This window comes from Geospiza fortis, unplaced genomic scaffold (genome assembly GCF_000277835.1).
Source record: "Geospiza fortis unplaced genomic scaffold, GeoFor_1.0 scaffold166, whole genome shotgun sequence".
Classification (NCBI taxonomy): Eukaryota; Metazoa; Chordata; class Aves; order Passeriformes; family Thraupidae; genus Geospiza; species Geospiza fortis.
Window position 1 is genome coordinate 7001446 of NW_005054310.1, and position 20604 is coordinate 7022049.

General features: G+C 42.3%; 1 protein-coding gene across 6 annotated transcripts in view; it reads right to left on the minus strand.

Moving 5' to 3' along the window:
• Positions 1-1885: 1885 nt before the first annotated feature.
• Positions 1886-20604, minus strand: part of HMGA2 (high mobility group AT-hook 2) — a 112867-nt gene continuing 94148 nt past the window's right edge. For all 6 annotated transcript variants that reach the window (XM_031055541.1, XM_031055539.1, XM_031055543.1 and 3 more), the window contains exon 6: positions 1886-5102. In XM_031055541.1, coding sequence (XP_030911401.1) covers positions 5055-5102 — 48 coding nt within the window. In that variant the 3' untranslated portion in view covers positions 1886-5054. The remainder of the gene's footprint in view (positions 5103-20604) is intronic.

Sequence of the window (20604 nt, forward strand, 5' to 3'; positions counted from 1 at the left end):
ATTTGCGTGGATGAGATGTGATGGCAGAGGAAAGCAAAACCAGGAACTTACCTGCCACAGGCATCTTGGATAAAGCACTCTTGGCTGCTAGACAAATGCAGGCCTTGATCCTGCAGAAGCCAATTAGTTTTGTACACACAAATAGTCTCATCGTGGAATAAAGCATGCAGAAGTTTATTGGGAAGTTTATTCCCTGGGAAGGGAAGTGGAAGTGAAGCAGGCTGGAGGAATGACTAAGAAGTAGGGGGGAGTTTAAGCACAGAGTAGCTGAAGCTGCCTACCCACTTGGCTGACCCACCAGTTGAGTGGGTTGCAGCTGGAGCATCACACCAGATAAAATAACAGGAAGAGCCAAGTGATGGCACACACAGGGAAGATGACCACCAGGATAACTGAACACTGGAATGATCTTTTAATACCACTAAGCAGGGTGACAAAGCAGAAGAGGACATATAATGTGATGAATGCAATTACTCACATCTGACTCAGGACTGAATGAACGGATGTTGTTACTTAGTGCTTTTTTTGTCATCTTATTTTGGTTATTCTACAAGTAACTGAGGCCAAAGGAAACGTGTCATGAAGCCCTTGGGAAGAAATAGGTTGAGAGTGGAGAGTCTGCAAATGAGTGAACACAAAGAACGTGTAAACCTACGCATCTCAGGAAATAATAACTGCACAATCCCCTTAGGTGAGAGAAGAATGGTTGCCAATATGAATCAATGGACATGCACCACAGATGACGGAGGGGACTGTCCCACTCTGCTCTGCACTTGTATGGCTACATCTAAAGTCTTGTGTGTAGTTTTGGGCACCATAATATCAAAAAGATATAAATCTGTTAGAGAGTGTCCAAAGGAGGGCCAGAATGATGGTGAAGGGCCTTGAGGGGAAGCTGTATGAGGAGCAGCTGAAGGTCACTTGCTTGTTTGACCTGGAAAAAGGAGACTGAGGGGACACCTCACCGTGCTCACAGTGGTCTTCAATTTCCTCATAAGGGGAAGCAGAGGGGCAGGAACTGATTTCTTCACTCTCGTGACCAGGTACAGGACTCCAGAAAAGGTCATGAAGCTGGGTCAGGGGAGGTTTAGGTTAGATATCAGAAAAAGATTCTTCACCCAGAGGGTGGTCAGGGCAGGAACGGGCTCCCCAGGGAAGTGGCCACAACACCAGCCTGACAGAGTTCAAGAAGTGTTTGGGCAACACTCTCAGGCACATGATGTGATTCTTGTGGCTGTTCTGTGCAGGGCCAGGAGCTGGACTTTGACAGTCCTTTTGGGTCCCTTCCAACTCTGCATATTCTATGATTCTATGATTTTAAGTCTCACTGTAACAGGCCAAGAGACCATGGAAGAGCAAATGAAGAGAGAAGAATCCTGCCAACTTACCTGTTGGAATCTTGGGGGTAGCTTTGTTTTAATGCAGTTTCCTGAACTCTTCAATTTGTGCCCCACACAGTACCCAGACATATCCCTGTGTCTGTTGCTCTGAGTATCTGCTCTTTCTAACCTGATGCCTGCATAATGGAAACTCCATGAACTTGGATGCAAACTGCAGTCTTCCTTAGAAGAGAAAGCTCATCATCTTGGTGGACCTCCAAGAGGCAGATCTGGGACCAGGTGAAAAAAACCCTATCAGTCTGGCCTGTGCTATGGTGCTCTCTGTCTGGTGGGTACTTGCTGGTACCCAAATGCACAGTTTAGCCCTTAGCTCAGCACAGTGAATGGGTGAGCTGGGCCAGGAATGGGTGTGTCACCTTTTGGGGAGCCTCGTAATATGTATAGTTCTGCTAAGTGCCCACCCCTGGGGCCCCTAACAGCAAATTAACTTCTCAAGTACATGCCTGTGGTCCTGGGACAAAAAAAAAAGACTACTTGCATGAAAAGATTTTACAAATTTGGTCATCATGACCAAACTTTATTACCCATTTTATGGAACTGTGACAAAGTCTAGGAATCAAGCAACATGGGGATCACAGAGGCTATTATGTTTATTGTGCTGAACAGACTGTGATAAACCATTAAAGGAACATTTTCAACAAGCAAGCGATTTGAAGTACAATCATAGACAGCAACTCTACATGAAGAACAAAGCAAAAAGTTAGAAGACACTCAAAAGGAAAAGTAAACTGTAGTTCAACATCTCGAAGCATTTTTTTTCCTGCAAACACACCTCTCTTGCAGAAATGGTAGAAGAGTTACATGTCCAGTCATAGTTAGCAGTGACCAATGACAGCAAAGAACAGTCGTATAAAATTTATCTCCCACAAAAATAAACTATATATATAAAAAAATTTTATGATGTTCTCACTGACTCAATGGCCACATGCAATTTTTCCGTCTGAAAAAATGAGGTATAGTAGGCCCTAAGAGGTAGTAATGTGTTTTGATTGTACTACAATATATAGAAAATTGTAAGATTCAGTTCATCAGAGTGGTAAGTCTCTCAGAGGTTGAAGAGTGACACACAGAGAGCAATTATTTCTGTGTCATCCACTGAATACCGTGGCTTTAAAAAATGCAACAAAACCCCTCAGACCCCAAAAGGGACTTGCTAAGGCTTGATTTGATGCCCTTTGAAGTCAGCAAAATTCCTATTACTGCCTTCAAATGACACTGGATTTGGCCTGTTAGAGCTACTTATAGCTAGGATTATTTCTCTTTCACTCGATATTATCATGTCTAGTTCCAATATTCCAACCAGCTCTTTCCCAGCAATTCCCGCCACTGAACCCCGCGCAGTGTTTCGTGGAGGTCCGTGTTTCTTGACACTGCCTCTTGGGAGAAGCCAGTGAGTCCTTATCCTTAACTGCACTTGGCTCCACGCTAAAGCCATACCAACAGACGCCTTCCTGAGAAACTACCCCTGGCCCAATTATTAATACAATGGTATGAAGTACTGACTAGGAAAGAGAGGAAAAGGGAAATAAAACAGAAATAGAGAAAATGAAATTGGAGGTGGGGGAGAGAGAGAGAAAGAACAACAAAAGTGAGAGAGGAGAGAATAAAAAACCTCTACATAAGAAGCATTTAAAATAAATCTGGCTGAAACATATTACAAAATCACATTTGTGTAAAATACATGAAAATACTTGTCAAGTATTTTCTTACAATCTACTAATTTTTTTTAAAAAACACATATTTGTGATTGCATTATGCAAAAGCTGAGCTTGTTGCTTCCCACCTACAAAGCTTCAAGTTTCTTTGAAGGTTTTTTTGTTCATTTTTAAAAAATTTTTAATACGAAAGTAATTTAAAATGTGTTCATTTTCCACAAGTTATTTTACAAAAATAATTTTGAATTAGGGATTAGTTGCAGTCCTAACTGTTTCAAACGTCTCAAAACTGATGCTGAAAGTAACAAGTTCATTCCATTTAAAGTGTGGAGGTAGGTCTTTGTCAATCAATTAGTCCATTTCTTTAAACAATTCATTTGAGGTACAAACTTGGACAGTAATATTTAAACTTTACAGCTAAATTTTTTCTGTCATGTAGTGTCCTTGAAGAAAATTATCCTCACAAACCTATCAGCAATTCAATACAAAAATATATTCAAGTTAACAGTACATTACACAGAAGTCTAGCAGAGAATAGAGTAAGTACATAAAATAAAACGAAACAAAACCAAAACCAAAAACCCACACAAAAAAAAGAAAAAAATCAAACAAACCAAGTGAAAGAAAAACACATAGTCATGCTGAAACACAAAAAAGACATTGTCTCCTTAACTGCAAAAAAGGTTGAAATAGAAATAAGGGGAAAATGCAGATACTCATGATTATCTACCCAGTAAAAATTTCCTGCATTGAATGTGTATAGCAGCATGTATTTATCAGTCTGTTGAGTTATTTGTAAAAATCAGAGGTAGTATTGAATAGTGGGGTAATATTGCATCTGATGCTAAAAGTGCTGCTCTGAATGAAAAGATGGAGAAATGCCACTGGCACAGAGGTGCTCAGTGAACCATCCTATGTCAAAATACATTGCTTAATGTAATGCACGAGCTTAGCTGAGGTACATGGTGTTCATTCTTACATTGTGACTGATGAGTAATGAGGAAAGATTCAATTCTTTCAAAATACTGGTACAGGGCAAGTGGAATTAGTAGAAACTAAGCAAAAATCTGGATTATTTTTCTTCAGATAAATTTATGATTAATTTCTAGGTACCTTTCTGTATGTTTTTAAAGACTTTTACCAATAAAACTTACTCATTAATAGCATAAGAGTGGTGTCAGTCATTTTTGTTTCCATAGAAAACTCCTGGCTCTAAGAAAGCCAACTCCTTGGCTCCCTATTATCCAGATGATAAGGACTGCTCATTTGGTTAACTACTGCTTGTGCTGATATGTTTGTATCTAAAACTATACAACGTATCTTTGTCTTTCTTCCCTTTTGCAAAATGAAAGTACCTTTTCATGTTGAATTCTTTCTTCTGATTACCAGCTGAATGAAATGAAAAATCAGCTTTCATTTTTTTCCCTAAATAATAGTCTTAACAAAAAAAAAATCAAGCACAAGTCTACAAGAAGGTTACAAAAGAAAAAGAATAGTATCTATCCCCTATCTTTGGTGTTCTAAAACAGGGAGTTCACTAAGCAGGGAGTGGGTTGCTGGAAGTGTTGCAAGGCATGAGTGTTACACACCCAGCCTTTCCTATTTCAATGCCCATTACAATGACTATGTTACAAGTTTCTTGTTTATACGCAGTGCAGTGAATGACATAAACCTGATTTGGAGCTCTTCTTGACCCAGTCGCCCTTACTTAGCAGCTCAAACAAACTATTAGTAGGTTAGGAAAAAAGAAAACAGTAATTAAAAGTTGCATCGTTAATCTGTGTCCCCTTTGTGTTACAACAGTTTTTCACTAGACCTGGGACTGTGAAGGGATTACAAAGAAGATGATTAGTCAAATCCTTTTTAAGGTTATGTTATTTTTTTTCCCCCAGGCAAAAGTGGAAAGACCATGGCAATAGAAAGTAAGTGGTCAAGGCAGTGTCTTCTCCCTTCAAAAGACCCAACTGCTGATGAGGTAGAAATTGCATGGTGTGATCTCCTAGTCTTCTTCTGCAGATTCTTGTGAGGACGTTTCTTCAGTCTCTTCCTAGAAAACACAAATAGGAAGGATAAATACCGTGGTGACCAGGCATCTTAGGCTGCCAGTTCAGCTGTCCCTCACACAGCTGACAATTACCTCTTGAGCTAATAAAATGCCCTTTACAGTTCCTGTGATGTCTCAAGAAACCACCCTGGGGAGGAAGGGAAGGTACCCTGCTCTCTGATCCCCCCACCTTGCCTTGCCAGGTTTTTCTTCTACTCCAGGAGATGTCAAGAAAAAGCATTCTGTGCCATGCTTTGTCACAGGCCTCTTATGGCCAGCAGACATTGGCAGCAAGAAAATGGAAAGCATTTTGAGCACATATCCAATTCTAAGCAGCTGCTCTGGGAAGCCTTCTCCTCCTCATTGGCCCTAGTGCTGCTTCATGTTTGCCTTCAGCAAGACTGCCCAAATGTGATGTTCTTATTCTGCTTTTTAAACAAATGTTCAGTACCTTTCAGGACATGGGTGGTGAACTGGGGGCAACTAACATTTCTAATAAAAGTGGCTGTCAATGAAAAGCTGTTTTTTATCAAACACTGAACATCATTGCCTAAGACAGCACGTGAAAAAGATCTAGGAAGAAGAGGAGTTCACCCCCTCAGCCAACTGAGACCTCTGAAGAATGACCAGCTTAAAACAGCTTATAACAGTCTTCATACTTTAATAGATTTGATTTTCCACATGGCTTCATTTTGTCTGGGTGGCTAACTGACACAATTTATAACTCTCTTCCTTTCCCAGGCCACTACAGTACACCATTCAGCAAAGCTTGCCTTAAAGCTTGCCCGCCTTATACGACCAAACTTCCATTCATTAGTGTTTGAAACACCTCAGCTGTGAAGGGCTCCTAAATGCTACCATGTGTGACACTGCTGCAGAGGAGCGGCATCAAGGAAAAACACAGCGCTTTAATCATAGGCCACTGCTGACTGCAATCCCCTTTCAAAAGGTTTCGACCTCCCCCTGCACCTCCCTGCAAGAAAAGGCCAAAAGAAAGCTGTAAATCCAGGGAATAAACATAACTATAAATGAATGGATGACAGCTTAAAAAATATAACCATAGCAGCATCAAGCCATGAGATTTCACACTGGTTTTGTTTAGTCTGCTTTGGGTTATGTGGGAAAAGTGAAAAGCATGAAGGAAATGCTCCCCCCCTCTTCCTTCATGCCCCCACCCCTGCTAAAGCTTGGGCCTCAGATATTGAGGCCAGTAGGTTTATACCTCTTGACAAGGAAACAGGCCATGACCCTGGGGTACTCTCTTGAGTACCAGGCACAAAGAAAGATGTAGCATGATCAAAGCTGTGGATAGAGCAGAGAGAGCAAAATCAAGTGTCAGCTGCCCTGTGACCTTGAATTTTCAATTCTTATATTCCAGATGACACTGATCTATCGTACAGATGAACAATTTTTTCCTCACAACAACTACTGTCCACTTGTAGCTGGGTTGTATTCACAGCACTGGAACAAAAACGATTCTCAACACATGAAACGATCAAGCAAATTTTACTCTGTCTCTGGTGGCACTGGGGAAACTGAGCTCACACTCCATCAAATCCCATTAATGCATAATGCATTCTTCCTGCTTATCTTCTGTGCAGAGCAGGACTGTTACAACATTTCAGTCAAGAAGAAAAATGGTATTTTCAGGCACCTACCGGAGGGCTAATTCGGGCTGCATGTGGAGAAACACAGCAAAATACGTCGGTTTGAGCCTTGGTAATTCAGAACTCAGAATGATTGTGGCAAACCCCAGTTTTGCCTCCAAGCCAAGTATTTCAGTTAAAAAATTACTACTGTGGGTTCTGTGCTCTTAACATAATACAGGTAGACGTGTTTTGGTATTTGATGATGATCACATGTTTAATTTCTTACAGTGCTGTGGTCAGCCTCTGATTATCATTTCCTGGAAGACGGCAGCACACGTGTGGGTGCAGAGCGGCAGCTCTCTTTGTTTTATGCTTGGCTTGTCAGGAGGCTACTGAAACCTGATGAAATCATTTTTCCATGAAGGTAGACTTCCGATCACAAAGTAAGAAGGATGGGGGAGAGGCAAAGTATGTGAAAGGACATACTTCAAAGCTAAGCCAGGGTGGCCACAAGAGACCTCTTTTTAGTTAAAAAGTTGTCCACTCTAGTGATTTTTACTATGAATCTCACAGTGTTTTTTTTCCCTAGTAACCCTTGCTGCAGTGACCAAGAAAATAAATTAGAATCTCTTCCTTCATACACTTATATGTGTTCATGTAATGAAGGAAGCTTCTCTCACCTGCAGAGAGAAGCTACTACACCTTCCCTGTAGTACTGGGAAGGATGAGAAACTAAAGATCAAGCTAACCCCCCCCCTCAAATATGTAAATAATAAGCTAATTATTAAAAAAATATTTGAGACTGACAAACTTAAAAATCACATCACTGTTGGGGAATACCTTTTTCATTAAGAAAAACTTTTCAAAGGAATCAGATTGTTCATTCCTTGCAAAAGCCTACGATGCCTCTGTTGCAGATGAGTGTTTTAAGCCAATCTATCATGTAAACTTCTTGTCAAGACAATGATGATCTGAAGTGCTTACAATTCAAAAAAAGGGATACTACAAATCAGACATATATGAAGGGAGGAACCTAAAGGAAGAAGTGAGTAGAGGTTCTGAAAGACAGAGTACAGATGTATAATGCAGGAACAGAGAGGGACTTTTTGCACTTGTGAAAAACTGATTGCAAATATCAGAAGGTTGTGCAGCTGGGATCTTCAACCCAACCTCTGCCACTACAGCACCTGCCACCCCTGCACACACACTTCCCAAAAGATGGAGGGTAGGCAGGCATTTTGAAAACTGTGTAACCTTTGGAAGTTGAAAACCGGCTCTGTGCTGAGTCACTTCAGCCAGAGATTCACTGAAGTGCTGGCACTGTCAGGGCACTGGACACCTCAGGGGAAGGATGCTTACCAGAACCAAGCACCCTCCAGGCACTTGCAAGTCCTCACAGACCTCCCAAGGTCGATGGCACAGCCATCTGTCATAGTCCCTGAGTAAAAGTTGAAGGAGGAACTGGGGCAGGAATTAAATACTTTGTAAGTGCTTCCAATAAATTTGAAGAGAAGGGAACAAATTAAGAAGGAAAGCATGGCCATTAGAGCAGACATTAGAAATCCAAGTCACTCAAAGTGTGATAGCCATGCAGAACATAAATTCAGCAACACCATCACAGGATGCACTCAGCAAAGAAGCAAAAGTTTTGGGTTACATGGCAGCTTTAATTGAGGGTGTTCTCACTTATGTGCATTCACTTTAGTTGTGGAGGCAGAATGGTGACATGTGTGAATAAATGTGCATCGACCCAGTTTTGCCTTGAATGGTTACTTCCCAGGTTATTTGTTTTCTGGTGCAGCAAACTAGTGAGAGGTTGGGCCAGCAGACTGCAAAGAGAAACCTGAGAAAGCTTCAAACCAGGCTGGATCTCGCCAACAGGGATGCCACAGCCATGAAGAGCTCAGGGAGCATAGGACAAATACTCGAAGAACAGGGTGAGTACTCATATCCATAGCTCAGGCTTTACTCCTGCTGCTACGACAATATCCCAGGTGACTTCCCATGCATCCATGTGTACATCCCCATACATGTATCTGCAGGGGCTGATTGGCACAGGGACCAGCTGCAGAGGCAGTTTCACTTGGCACACTTGGTCATCCACAGGTCCCATGTATGGGTATGTTTGTCCTGAGCTGCTGCAGGATGTTGTATGACAAAGGCAGCACACTGAGCCATATCCACCCTTATCTGCAGTAACTGCCCCGTCAGACAGGGAGTGATAGGGAGCTGGTGTCTCTCCCAAAACAGAGCTGCAAGGTGGCTTTCTCCAAAGCTCATAAAGGAGCCTTTTCCTGAGGGGCATCACTGGCGAGGCACTGGCAGATGTGGACACTAGCCTGGACCTTCATCTCTCACTGAGGCTGGCCTCCCACAGGAGAGAAAGGACAAACTTTGCAATGACTCACAGCAGGTATCTGCCCTCAGAAGGGCTACTCTGCACGGGACTGGGATCACTGTTGTTAGCCCTGATTTAACTGGTGAAGGTAACAAAAAAGGAACAGAAGGTAGGACAGCAGGTTTCAGTTAGAAGTGCTGTCTGCAGCCAGTAGGTTTATTTAGGCTAGCCAACACAGAATTTTGAAATATGACAACTTTAGTGGGATCTGGTTGCCTGAAGACAGCACCTGATGCTGTTTTAGATGCCCTGGATATCTCATCTGGTAAGATAAGCCAGAAAGGTGCTGGTCTCCTGTGTCATGCCCTCCTTTGTGTGGATCCCTGTGATCCCCTGGAACACCTGCACAGAGCAACTGTGTCAAGATGTGTGGACCCACGAACCCGCTCCAGAACTATGAAGTTGAATCTCTGCTTTGGAAGTCTCAGCGCTGCGGAAAAACAAACTGGTGCTGGACTCTTTTCAGTGGTGCCCAGGACTCAGAGGAATGGCCATAAACTAAACAACAATAAGTTCCACCTCAACATGAGAAAAAACTTCATCACATTGAGGGTGGCAGAGCACTGGAACAGGCTGCCCAGGTCTCCCTCTCTGGAGACTTTCAAACCCCACCTGGACATGTTCCTGTGTCACCTGCTCTAGGTTACCCTGCCTTGGAAGGGGGGTTGGACTGGATGATCTCCAGAGCTCCCTTCCAACACAAATGATTCTATAATTCGGTTATTCATTGCTAAACCTCAGAGGCAGGTCCATCCAGAATGGAGCTGTGCCACAAACAATCGTATTTAAATGTCAATGTCTTTTCAGATCAAAGTCATCCCCTGATCCCAAGAGACTTCTTTTCCACAATATCCTGTGCAGGTGAAATGTAACTCTACCTGCTGCCCAAGACCTCTGTTTGGTGATCCACATTTGGCTGGTGCAGGCTATTTTTTCCTGAAATTACAAGCAGCCAGTAGCATCCTAGTGGCCTGAAGAACAGTCATACTTAGTTTGGTCAATGTATGTCCTCTGCAATCTTTTTTTGGTGGACACCCAAAAACTGATAAAAGCAAAACTTGATGATGAAATAATTGTTGGGAGGAGCATTTCCCCACCTGTAGCAAGGTAACTGTGGCATTTTTGTAAAAATGTTTGTTCTGTTCTAATACTCTGGACAAAACTTCAAGGTTAAATGTCTTTGCCCCATGAAACTCACTGGCAATTCACTTTTTTCACCTTCTGCTCATGAATTTCTGACCTGCAGATTAAAAAAACTAAAACCCATTTTGAAATGAACTGCAGGATCACAGTAATGCTGCATATGGAGTCTCTGAATTTGCTACAGCTTTTATTTTATAATGAAGTATTAGCTATTGGCACAGATTCTGCTGGCTGCTTTCTAAGCCCAAGAGGGTATGCTTGAATAGATATGTCAAAAAGAACTGCTGACAAGAGCAACTTGCAAACTGTGGACCATTGTCTGCTGTTAACATGTCTGAAATCCCCTGGCATGCAAGCTAATATTTTCAGAGGAGTCCCTGAAATATAGGGATAGGAATAGATGGCTTCTAGAGCAGAGGCCAGGGCCCCGACTGTGCCCAGCTGAGACAGTGCCATCCCTATTGCTCCACAGCCAAAGCACCAAACTGCTTTAGAAATTCTTACAGCACTAACAGACACTCAGAGCAGGTTTGCTCTCTGTGAAGCTTAGGGTGCGATCTGCTGCTTCGAACTCTGCATTCTCTGCAAAGCACACTAGCAAGCTCAGTGACAGGTGTCACTCAGCAGTAAGGCAAAGTTTAACTCCAGAAGCTGGATTCAGAACTCAAATTGTTGCAGGTATACTTCACACGTCACAATGAAAGGCTTTATTAGTGCAGAACAGATCACCGTGACCATATACAGAAAAGGCCATACATCCCTTCCAACTGCTGGATTGAAAAATTATTTAAGGAATTATTTCAGTACAGAAACTCTGTCTCTAAACATATGTAAGTCAACCAGACCACAACCAAGCAATTGCTGTGCACTGCAGCTGCTAGCATGCTAGAAGGAGCACAAATTCTTTAGCTTGCTGCCAAACAGGACAGTCAAAAACTCTAGCTGCAGAGAAGTTCTGAGACTCCCTGCCTTCTCCTACCACTGTTTCGGCAATCATTGACTAAGTCATGGGATAGCCCTGGGGGCAGTGAGCAGGCAGGTTCCCCCCCAAGGAAGTACAACTTTCAGTACTTTAATGACATTAAATATAAACAAAGAGACAAATAGAGAGATGCAGCTTGGGGTTGAGATGCAGGGACTGGAAACCAACATTCTTGCTTTAAATGTGTAAGTTCCTATTGACCTAGCCGCTAATAGCCCACTTTGTTATGTAAAGATGTTGGCCTTCAAAAGAGCACAGATTTGGCCATAGCATGATGGCATAGCAATACTGAGATAACAGCAAGCAGCCTTGCTGAGCTGCTGCTTAACTTTCCCAATGCCCAAGTGCTTGCTGGTGGGCATGCGCAGAGCTACCCAATATTCTTGGGAGCAGTCTAAGGGTATAAAGGTATCCCAAAGATCAATTTGACCTAGTGATGTCCTCAAAGTTTTCACACTTGGGAAGGCAATGTATAACAGATAGCAAAAATAGGACTTTTTAATTTTCTTAAAATTGCATACATGTATGCAATAGCACTGGATTGGAAATTCATACATGGACTTGTTTTGAAATCCCCATGCTCTCTGATTTGAAGTAGGTATTCAATATGGGTTTCTACCTTCTAGGAAGAAGGCTCCCCCATAAACTTTTGTGTATGGAAGATGCATCTTTCTTCTGTTAAAATCAGTCCACTTTTATATAAATAATCAATTATTCTGTGAAAGACAGAAAAGGAGTAGAGAAAATAAAGCCAAAACCTGACTCTCTCCTGCAGGTCACCAGCCTGTGGTTCTTTAGCTGCATAGTTAGTAAGCAAATTAAGTGTGTCCTCTCCTTTTAAGGCTGGGATAGCACTGCTTGACTAGCAAAAAGGCTGCTCATGGGGATTACTGGATAATGCACATCCCCAGCTGTTGGAGGAAGTGGACTAGCTGAGGCAGCTGAGTGAAGTTGATGGGGCTGTGCTGGGACTCAGCTGGTAGAGGTCAGAGAGAGTTAACCATCCTTATACACACAGAAACCACTTCTACAGATCCCATTCCTCTGCTGGAGGAAGTATCTTGCCAGGCTTGGCCAAGTTTTGGTCCTTAAGCAACAGGTTTAGATAACTGGAAGGGACCAAGCCATTGCTTAGGAGGATTCCCACAGGACAGGACAGGACAGGACAGGAAAGGACATTCCTCTTTAAGTTAGAACAGCTTACTTAAAATATAGATTCAAGTCTATTCTTCCTGTTAGATTAAGGGGGAATAAAAACCATTTCTCCATCTCCTAGCTTATCTCCCACTAGGACAACTGTTTGATATAATGGAGCGATAAGGAATCTCTCTGGTTACTTTGAGAGAAAGGGGTTATCTGACACTGGAGTTTTAAATCCAGGGGGGCTCACACTGAGAACTTCCAGAAACAGGAATTAGTCTGACTGACATTTAGTTAAAACCTAAATGTACCTGCCTTTGGTTCTGCCTCTCAATTTCTCTTACAGATGATCTTGAATGAACCTCAACTTCAGGTGCCCAACTTTACCACGGATTATAAAGCAGCCCTGAAATTAACTCAGCAATGAGGTTCCTGCAAGGCAGCAAGTCACTCAGTGCCAAAGCCTGTGTGGCTGAAGCCTTTTGAAATTGAGAATCAGCTGTCTAAGTTACGTCAGGCCAGATTTCTTAAACGCGTTTTGGCATCTGACTACAGCAAGTGCCTTTTTGACCTAAGCAGGTCAAAACACTTTGAAAAAATCTGTTCCCCATGTGATTAAAAGGAGACTGAAAATCTTCAGCAAAATCTCAGTACTGGTCAGAATAATTTTACAGGAAACACCATTTAAAGTCTGCAAAGCACAGACCTAAAGTGAAAATGGTGCTTGAAGCAATTGCGGGTGCTATGCAACACTGACAGAGATGTATTTTGTCTTGGAGAGCTTCAACCCTACAATATATAAACATTTCTGGTGGGAAGGAAATAAAATATTAAGAAAAAGAAGGCAGCGGTGCTGTTAGAAACATATACAACTGAGCTGGATTGACCCCAACTTTGAGAAGCTGCTCTTACAAACCTCTTGTGGACGCTGTAAACTGGAGGAATGGTAAACTGCTCTGCATTCACAGCCAAAATCCAGACTGGAGCATAAGGCAAGCAGAGGCTCTAATAATAGTCTCCAATCACTAATATTTGTGTCCATAATTAGATGAAAGAAGATGGATGCCAACCTTCAAAATCCTTAGACTTGCCTAGTTCACTGAAATGCTGTGGGTGACTGTGTTAGCTCTGCTTTCTTGTGGCACTGGAGATAGAAAAGCCCAAAAGGATACTGGAGCCCACAGAGGTAAACCTGAGCAAATCTGCCTTCCCCTTGAGCCCTTGAAATACTTGAAACAGCACCAGTTTCTCTGCATATTTTATGCTGAGTGGCAGAGGAAGGATTACAGCAACGGTCTCCCAGAATGGGGTACGGAAGCACTACTTTGAGAGGCTTTGAAATGGAGGTCAAACCCACATCATTTACCTTTTACTCCTCCCTCCTCCCCCACCAAATATAAAGCATGAAGAGGAAAATAAAGTAAGGCCTGTTATATTTCTATTCTCTTTTTTTTTTCTCCCCCTAAAAACAACCACTTGTTACAGACAGGAAGCAACTGCCAAAAGTTGTTCACCTTCATTCCTTTATCATTTAAAAAAACATTGCGGCTCTGACCACGAAGCCACTGACAAGAGTAGCTTGGGAAGAGCTATTTATCTACAGCGACAAATAATAAAATAAAGCATCTTCCCTTTTGAATCCCAGCTGAGAGATTTTGCCAAGTGATCAAACTTGTCTGAACCTCGGAGCAGCAGCTTTGAAGTAATAAGAAAGAGATTGAAAACTTGCAGCCAAGAGCCACACACACCTCATTAGGGTCCAGCCATGCGGGGAGGCCAAGCAGCAGCCGCCAGGCCCAGGCCCACGTACCCTCTGGAAAGGGGCTGTGGGAAGGGGAGATAAAAGCGCCTTTCACAGTGGAAGTGCACTGGTGACATTTTTACGAGCGCCAGGCCCGGGGCTGAGCGGCCCTTGCCACACTGCCTGTGAAGCCTCGGCTGCGCAGGGCGCGTGGGCTCGGCCACCACCATCCTCGTTCTCCCCCGTCTCCCCTGGCTTTTCTCATCCCTTGCTTTTTTGTTTCTGAAGGAGTGAGTTTAACATACAGGGCTCTACCTTACCCTGGCCATTCTCAGAAAAGCCCTCCAAAATGAGAAACATATTTCTTAAAGATAGTGAGCCAGGTTCCCTGAGCTGGTTCAGCACAGTTCACATGAGACTTTCTAGTATAATTTAGAAAATGATGTTTAACAACAACAACTACAACATACCAAAACAAAAAACAAAACCAAAAACCAAAAAAACCCTAACCGAATCAAAACAAAAACATTAAAGCTTAACAGAGTTGTAAAATGCTTTAAAAATGTCTGAAGATTTTGATCATGGATTTTGCCACACAGACACTGGCAAGGCTGTGTGCTTCCAGCAATGCAGAGTATTTAACTTAGAGAGCTGAGGTTCTGGGTTTAATTTTCAGTTTCAGACTAAACAGCAGGTCTGCAGTGAAAGGCAGGCGACAGCTCCTGAGCACAATGGGGCAATGGAAATGCTTCTCTTGCAAACTTTACTGATTGTGTAACCATGAAGCACCTCTTCGTGCAGACGAAAAAGCAAAATCAGAGAGGTTCATGTTGGTTTTAATAAACTTCCCCCGTCCCTTCCCTTTTTTACTGCAAGAATTCAGCTGCTATTTTATTATGTAATGCTGCAGGCTAAAAATATATCCCTAATTTAAGCCACCTTGCCAATAAATCTACAAATACCAGGTAATCCAAAAAGGGTAGTTATAGTTTAATGACAAACTCTTCTGGTCGTCCTAATATGTTCAACTCCTAAAGGATTTAGAGTGATGCGTTTAAAGGTTTTTTCAACTTCCTGAATATCTCACACTCTGAATCTGGTGGAAAGTGTGAGAAAGTTTGGCCTCCTCAGCACTGAGCAACAACACAACTTCTCTAGATCAGTCTATGCAGCGATCCACAGGACAAAGCTCTTTATTTCTCAAATCAAGATAACCTGATTCAAAGTGACTGAGGGTCTCAAATTTAGTAGATACTGATGATTTCCTTTTGATTATAGAATCTTTTATGGGAATTTCTTTTCCAATTGAACACATATACATTCTATAATCAAATCAGAGAAGGTATCCTGATGGAAATGTATGTTCAAAACATGTTTATTTTACAACTGAGACAGATTTACTGCAATTTATACTTCAATGTTAATCTATTCTCCTTTCTAAACATAAAAAAACCACTAACATAAATTATAGTTAATGCCTCACTATATAACACAGTTCTCAGGACACTATTGAAGCGATGTGTGAGCCCCCTAACTTACCGTCACTGTGTCTTTGCTGTTCTGAATTCAGTTTCCAGAATTTGCTTCAAAATAAGCCCGAGAATCAAGGTAGGGGAGGGGGTGGAAGCCATTCACTATCCTGAATCTGGTATCTCCGGGGTCCTAGAGCTCACATGTTCTTTCCTTCCAGACTCAAGTCTGGTTTCAATGGAGCTCTCATTTTTCTTCCCACTAATTCTGCCGTGAGATCAACCATTGGTAACTCTGTGAGAAATTAAATACCAGGATGTGGGAAATCTGAGATCTGAATTCAAGCATAATGTGGGTGATTCATTTATTTCTCCCCTTCTCTTTTCCCATGGTTGTTGTGTGGCAAGTAACTCTTCAAACCTGAGATCAGAGATCAGCCCTGAATAATGTGACTACATTGACAGAGCAGAGGAAAAGCAAAAACTACACTGGCAATATTATATCCCTCTCTAATATAATCATTAGTCATTTCTAAAGAGAGATTTCAGCCAATGTTTTCTGAAAACATTCTGGAATTTCCAGAAATGCTTTACAGTGGGATCAACACCAGAACTTCATCACACTGATGCTCACCATCTGCTGGAGCAGACTTCATAAAAAATTTAAAATTCCTTGTATTGGGATCCCAATGAAAAGAGAGACAGTTTGCTATGGTAATGTGACTGCTGACTGCTACAATGCCCAACAGTCAGGCAGTGGTTATTAAGGGCTTTTTCCTTCCTCAGTGTGAAAAAGGAAAATTTATTTGTTTAGGTCCTGTAAGGATGAACTCAAGATGCTCACAAACACTAGACTGCGCAAAGATTTAGATCCTTCATGCACTGTTTCGCAAAGTGTTGATGTCTGAAAACCACCTACATACTTCTGTAGCCTTCACCATGAAGTGCCTAGGACCATAATTCTCACTGCATGGTCTAACATGAGGCTGTGATACTCCTATACTTCTTACTGTCTACTGTCACAGCAGTCACATGGCCTACAATATCCAAGGAGCAATCAATGGCCATGAGCTCTGAATGTGCCCCCAGACTGCACCCAGCCTGTCACGGACTGTGTTTGTCGTCTGAGCTGCTTCACTCCATCTCAGCACTACAGAACAGTACAGTGAGAGCAGCAACAGAAATTATATAGAATAGAAACTCCACCAGGAAAAATGGTTTTAAAGTGTCTATCACAATTGTTTCACACTGATTATGAATCCTTCACCTGAGTTGTCCTCTCTAAACTGCAAGGGAGGAGGCTAGCTCATAGGCTCAGCCTGTCCATCCTGGCCTTAATGTCTGGCACAGGTGCCACAAGCGGAGGGACTGTCCAGGGACGCCAGATGTCACCCTGGGGTTCCTTGATTTCAAGGAACTAAATTCACAAAATAGCAGGTTTCCCTGGTATTTATCCAGAAAAAAAATTGTCTTCTTATTGCTTTTTTCCATAACATGTTTAAATATGTTAATAAGGACTGAGTATACTGCTCCTTTTCCTAGCCAAACTTTATTATGTTTTATGCTGTTTTATTTATTTATGCTGATAGGTGAAGACTGTAACTATCTATCTGAGCAAATTATTTAACAGACAAAAACTGTATTTTCATTGACCTTAACTTTGATTCTATTTGTGCTTACCTTATTACATAGCATCACAGCATACTTAATCTTTAAAATAAAATTTGCAGCAGAATTTATATGCTGAATTGGAAAAGCAAAGATAGAGCGATTTCCAAGAATGGTTACATAGGTTTGTTTCCCATGTTTTTCAGTGCAACAAATGAGCAAGGATACAATCCTGAAGTATCTGTAGTAATATTTAAGTCAGGGAATAGAGCATCTTTCAGTGGCTTCACCTGGATGTGGAGGAGCAACAACAATGCAGACCATTGAAAATACAGAGCCCTTTATGAGAAGCTCAGGAACCAAGCTCTCACGAAACAGCATTTTCCTCCTCTGCAGCCTTCTGCTCCTCATCTTTGCTAATTAGCATTTTCATTATTTTTATTACTGTAAGTCCACAGAGTGATCATGCTGGTAGTTTCAGCTTTCTGAGTATCAGACAGGAAATATCTTAAAATAATCCTTATTTTCAGGGAGTAGCCATGTGCTGCTGAGAATCCTGTATGTCTCACATGTATGAAGTAAGATACCCAAGTGTTAGCAGCACTGACTCTTGCTGCTCTTGAAAATCTCAGCCAAAATATGTAGCATGTGTATGCAAAAGTAGCGCTGTTTAATTTACTCCTGACTGGCACTTTTTTAAACACTGCCCAGCTATGCCCCTCAACAATGTTTCCCAAGTACACACCACAAGCCCTTCTCTCCTGGCTACTATTAGTGAGACTTCAGTTTGTGTCAAACCAGAGACAAGTTCTGAACTGCCCTAAACACCGTTTGTGGCCACAGCTGCGGGGTCAAACACACAGCCACCCTGCCCACAGATGTTGCCTGACCACCTCAGTCTTCTTCCACAAGCAAGGAGTGGGGAGGGAAGAGGTAGGGAGAGGTTGAAGAGGAGTGTTGCTGGCTTAGGGAAATCTTTTAGCTCACCCCTGCATACTCTAGCCTTCCACCAGCAACTGCAACACCCACTCCCTGTGCTGTGCAAGGAGTGGCTCAACAGCTGTAGTCCCTGAAGTTTTACATCCCTGCTTTTAGGGTCAGGTCTCGCCCAGCACACTGGAAAATAAGCAGGGACCTGAAAGTGTATCTGTGTGGAATGGGCAAATGCGTGACCAGTGCTTCATTCAGAAAGCTGCCTCCTGCCCTAGAGTTTGCCTCAGGGAAATAAATGTTGTGTGTTTGAGCTGTCAGGAATCCATTATTGTTCTCGTTCAGAGATGAAGGCTCCTCTTATGTTGAACTAAGTCACAGCACTCCTGCTCTTTGATTGACTCATAAACTGGCTGACAAGGACATGACATCTTCAAGTGGCACACTGCAGCAGGCAAGACTGAATCCCCGAGACAGTCCCTCACAAGCCAGGAAGTAAAAAAATATCTTGTTAAATCTGATTCCTTTTTTGTCACATCAGATTATAAATGCATGCACGTTGACCACTCCCTTATGCAAGAAGGGAGCATCAGCCCCTCAGTTTTAGTGGAAGGGGAATCAAGGCACTGTGACACTTGCCCAAAATGGAACTTACACAGCACAGTTCTCAGAAATAGAGGTTTCAAAGGGAGCTGTGCTGTCCTGGCACAGTGCTGACTGGGCACCTCTGTTCCTTAGGCACTGCATGGGACACAGTGACAGCCACCCTAGCCTGCCTTGTGGACCACCGGTGCATCAAGCAAAGGGATGTAAAACTCAGTCAGCATCTACTGTCAGAATTACGCATCTGAATTTAACAGATCTGTGGACTCAATCAAATCAAATCAAATCATGCTTCTCCTGCTTGATCACTCAGGCTCTTTGACCTTCAAATCCTGAGCTGCACTGTGTCTCAGGTTTAGGAGCAGCACTTCTCTCCTGGCAGCCTGGAGAGCTTGCTAGGATAGGAAATGGGACTGCTGCTGAGGTATTTCCAATTTTTGAGTCTTTAAAAGTGACTGAATACCTAAATATAGTCCTGTCTTGAAGAGTTTTTTAATCCATTGATTTAATACAATCAATTTGTTTTATTTATTTACAGCCAAATTTCTGGAAGTAGTCATCTCAAAAATGTTACTCTATCATAGCTATGTAGTAAATGACAATAATAAATATTTAAAACCTTAGCTGCCTCAGTCTTACACTGATTCAGGTATTCAGGCATAGCATCATTGAATTACATTATTCAGAGTCTATTCAGAAGTTATGTCAAGTAAGTAAGAAAATATTTTCTTTCAGCTATACCTGACCTCCCTTTCTAGCCATCATTCTTTAGCCAGGTTAGTACTTCATCTGTTCATTGAAGCAGATTATTTTTCTTATTTTATTTCAAAAACCAGCTGTTTTTTGTTTTTTTTTTTTTAAGTCATCAGACAAATTATTCAGTGTCTTCCTGTCACAATAAACCCCTTATAAAAGAAAAAGGAAGACTGAATATGTTTTCCTTTGGAAACCACACCAGTTTCCACCATTTTCCCTTGAAAAGAGAAAGAAAGTAAGGATGTTAAGCCCAGTACCCTCAATGAAATTCCATCTACTGCATCCATGAAGAAAGCTAGAGACTCTCGTTATTTCCCATAAGCCACGATACATGTTTGCTCAGCATGTGTTCACATGGTACCAAGAGCTTACCGTACATTAGAGGCTGTTCCAGAGTGGCCTGTGTAACACATACACATTTATTCTGTGCTAAAGTACAAAATTACACATGTTATTGGAAAAGAAAGTTTTACCTCTCCAGGATATGACTTTTTGGGAGTTTCCCTGGGAACTTTCTGACTCCATATCAATAAACACAAAAAAAAATCCATGACACACAAGGTAGCTTGCTGAATGCAGTGGAAAGAGCAATGAAACCCCAGGGCACTAGGTCAACTTCCAGGGCAGAGATTATTCAGTATTTCTACATTCAAGGCTCAGACTGCAGCACTTCTGGGTTCACAGGACACAGGGTGGCCTTGGGCAATGGCACTCACTCTCTCAGATGTGTATGTGCATCTGCTTGGTGCCATCCTGTCTGTGACACTGGAAGCTTGTTTTCAACCTGAGAAAGTGGATTTCTGGAGTATTCCTACCACACTTCTGTCTGCCATTTCCCAGAAGGGAAAAGGATGAATTCACATATGGTGGCTAGCAGATACACAGAAAGCCTGAAGCTCGTGCAGATTTATTGCATGGCACAGACAAGTGATGAGGTATGTGCTCCCTGGTCCTACTGGCCAGGGTCTACCAGCACGTTGGCCCTGCCACACAACCACCATGGGCCCCAGGTTCACAGTCTGCAGCTGTGTGGCTGCACATGCATGTGTGACCCACAGGCGTAGCTCCTGGGCTGCAGAGCCTGCGTGATGCTTCTAGCATTTACTGTGTCCTACACTGAGTATGCAATAGATGCAACCTGAGGTG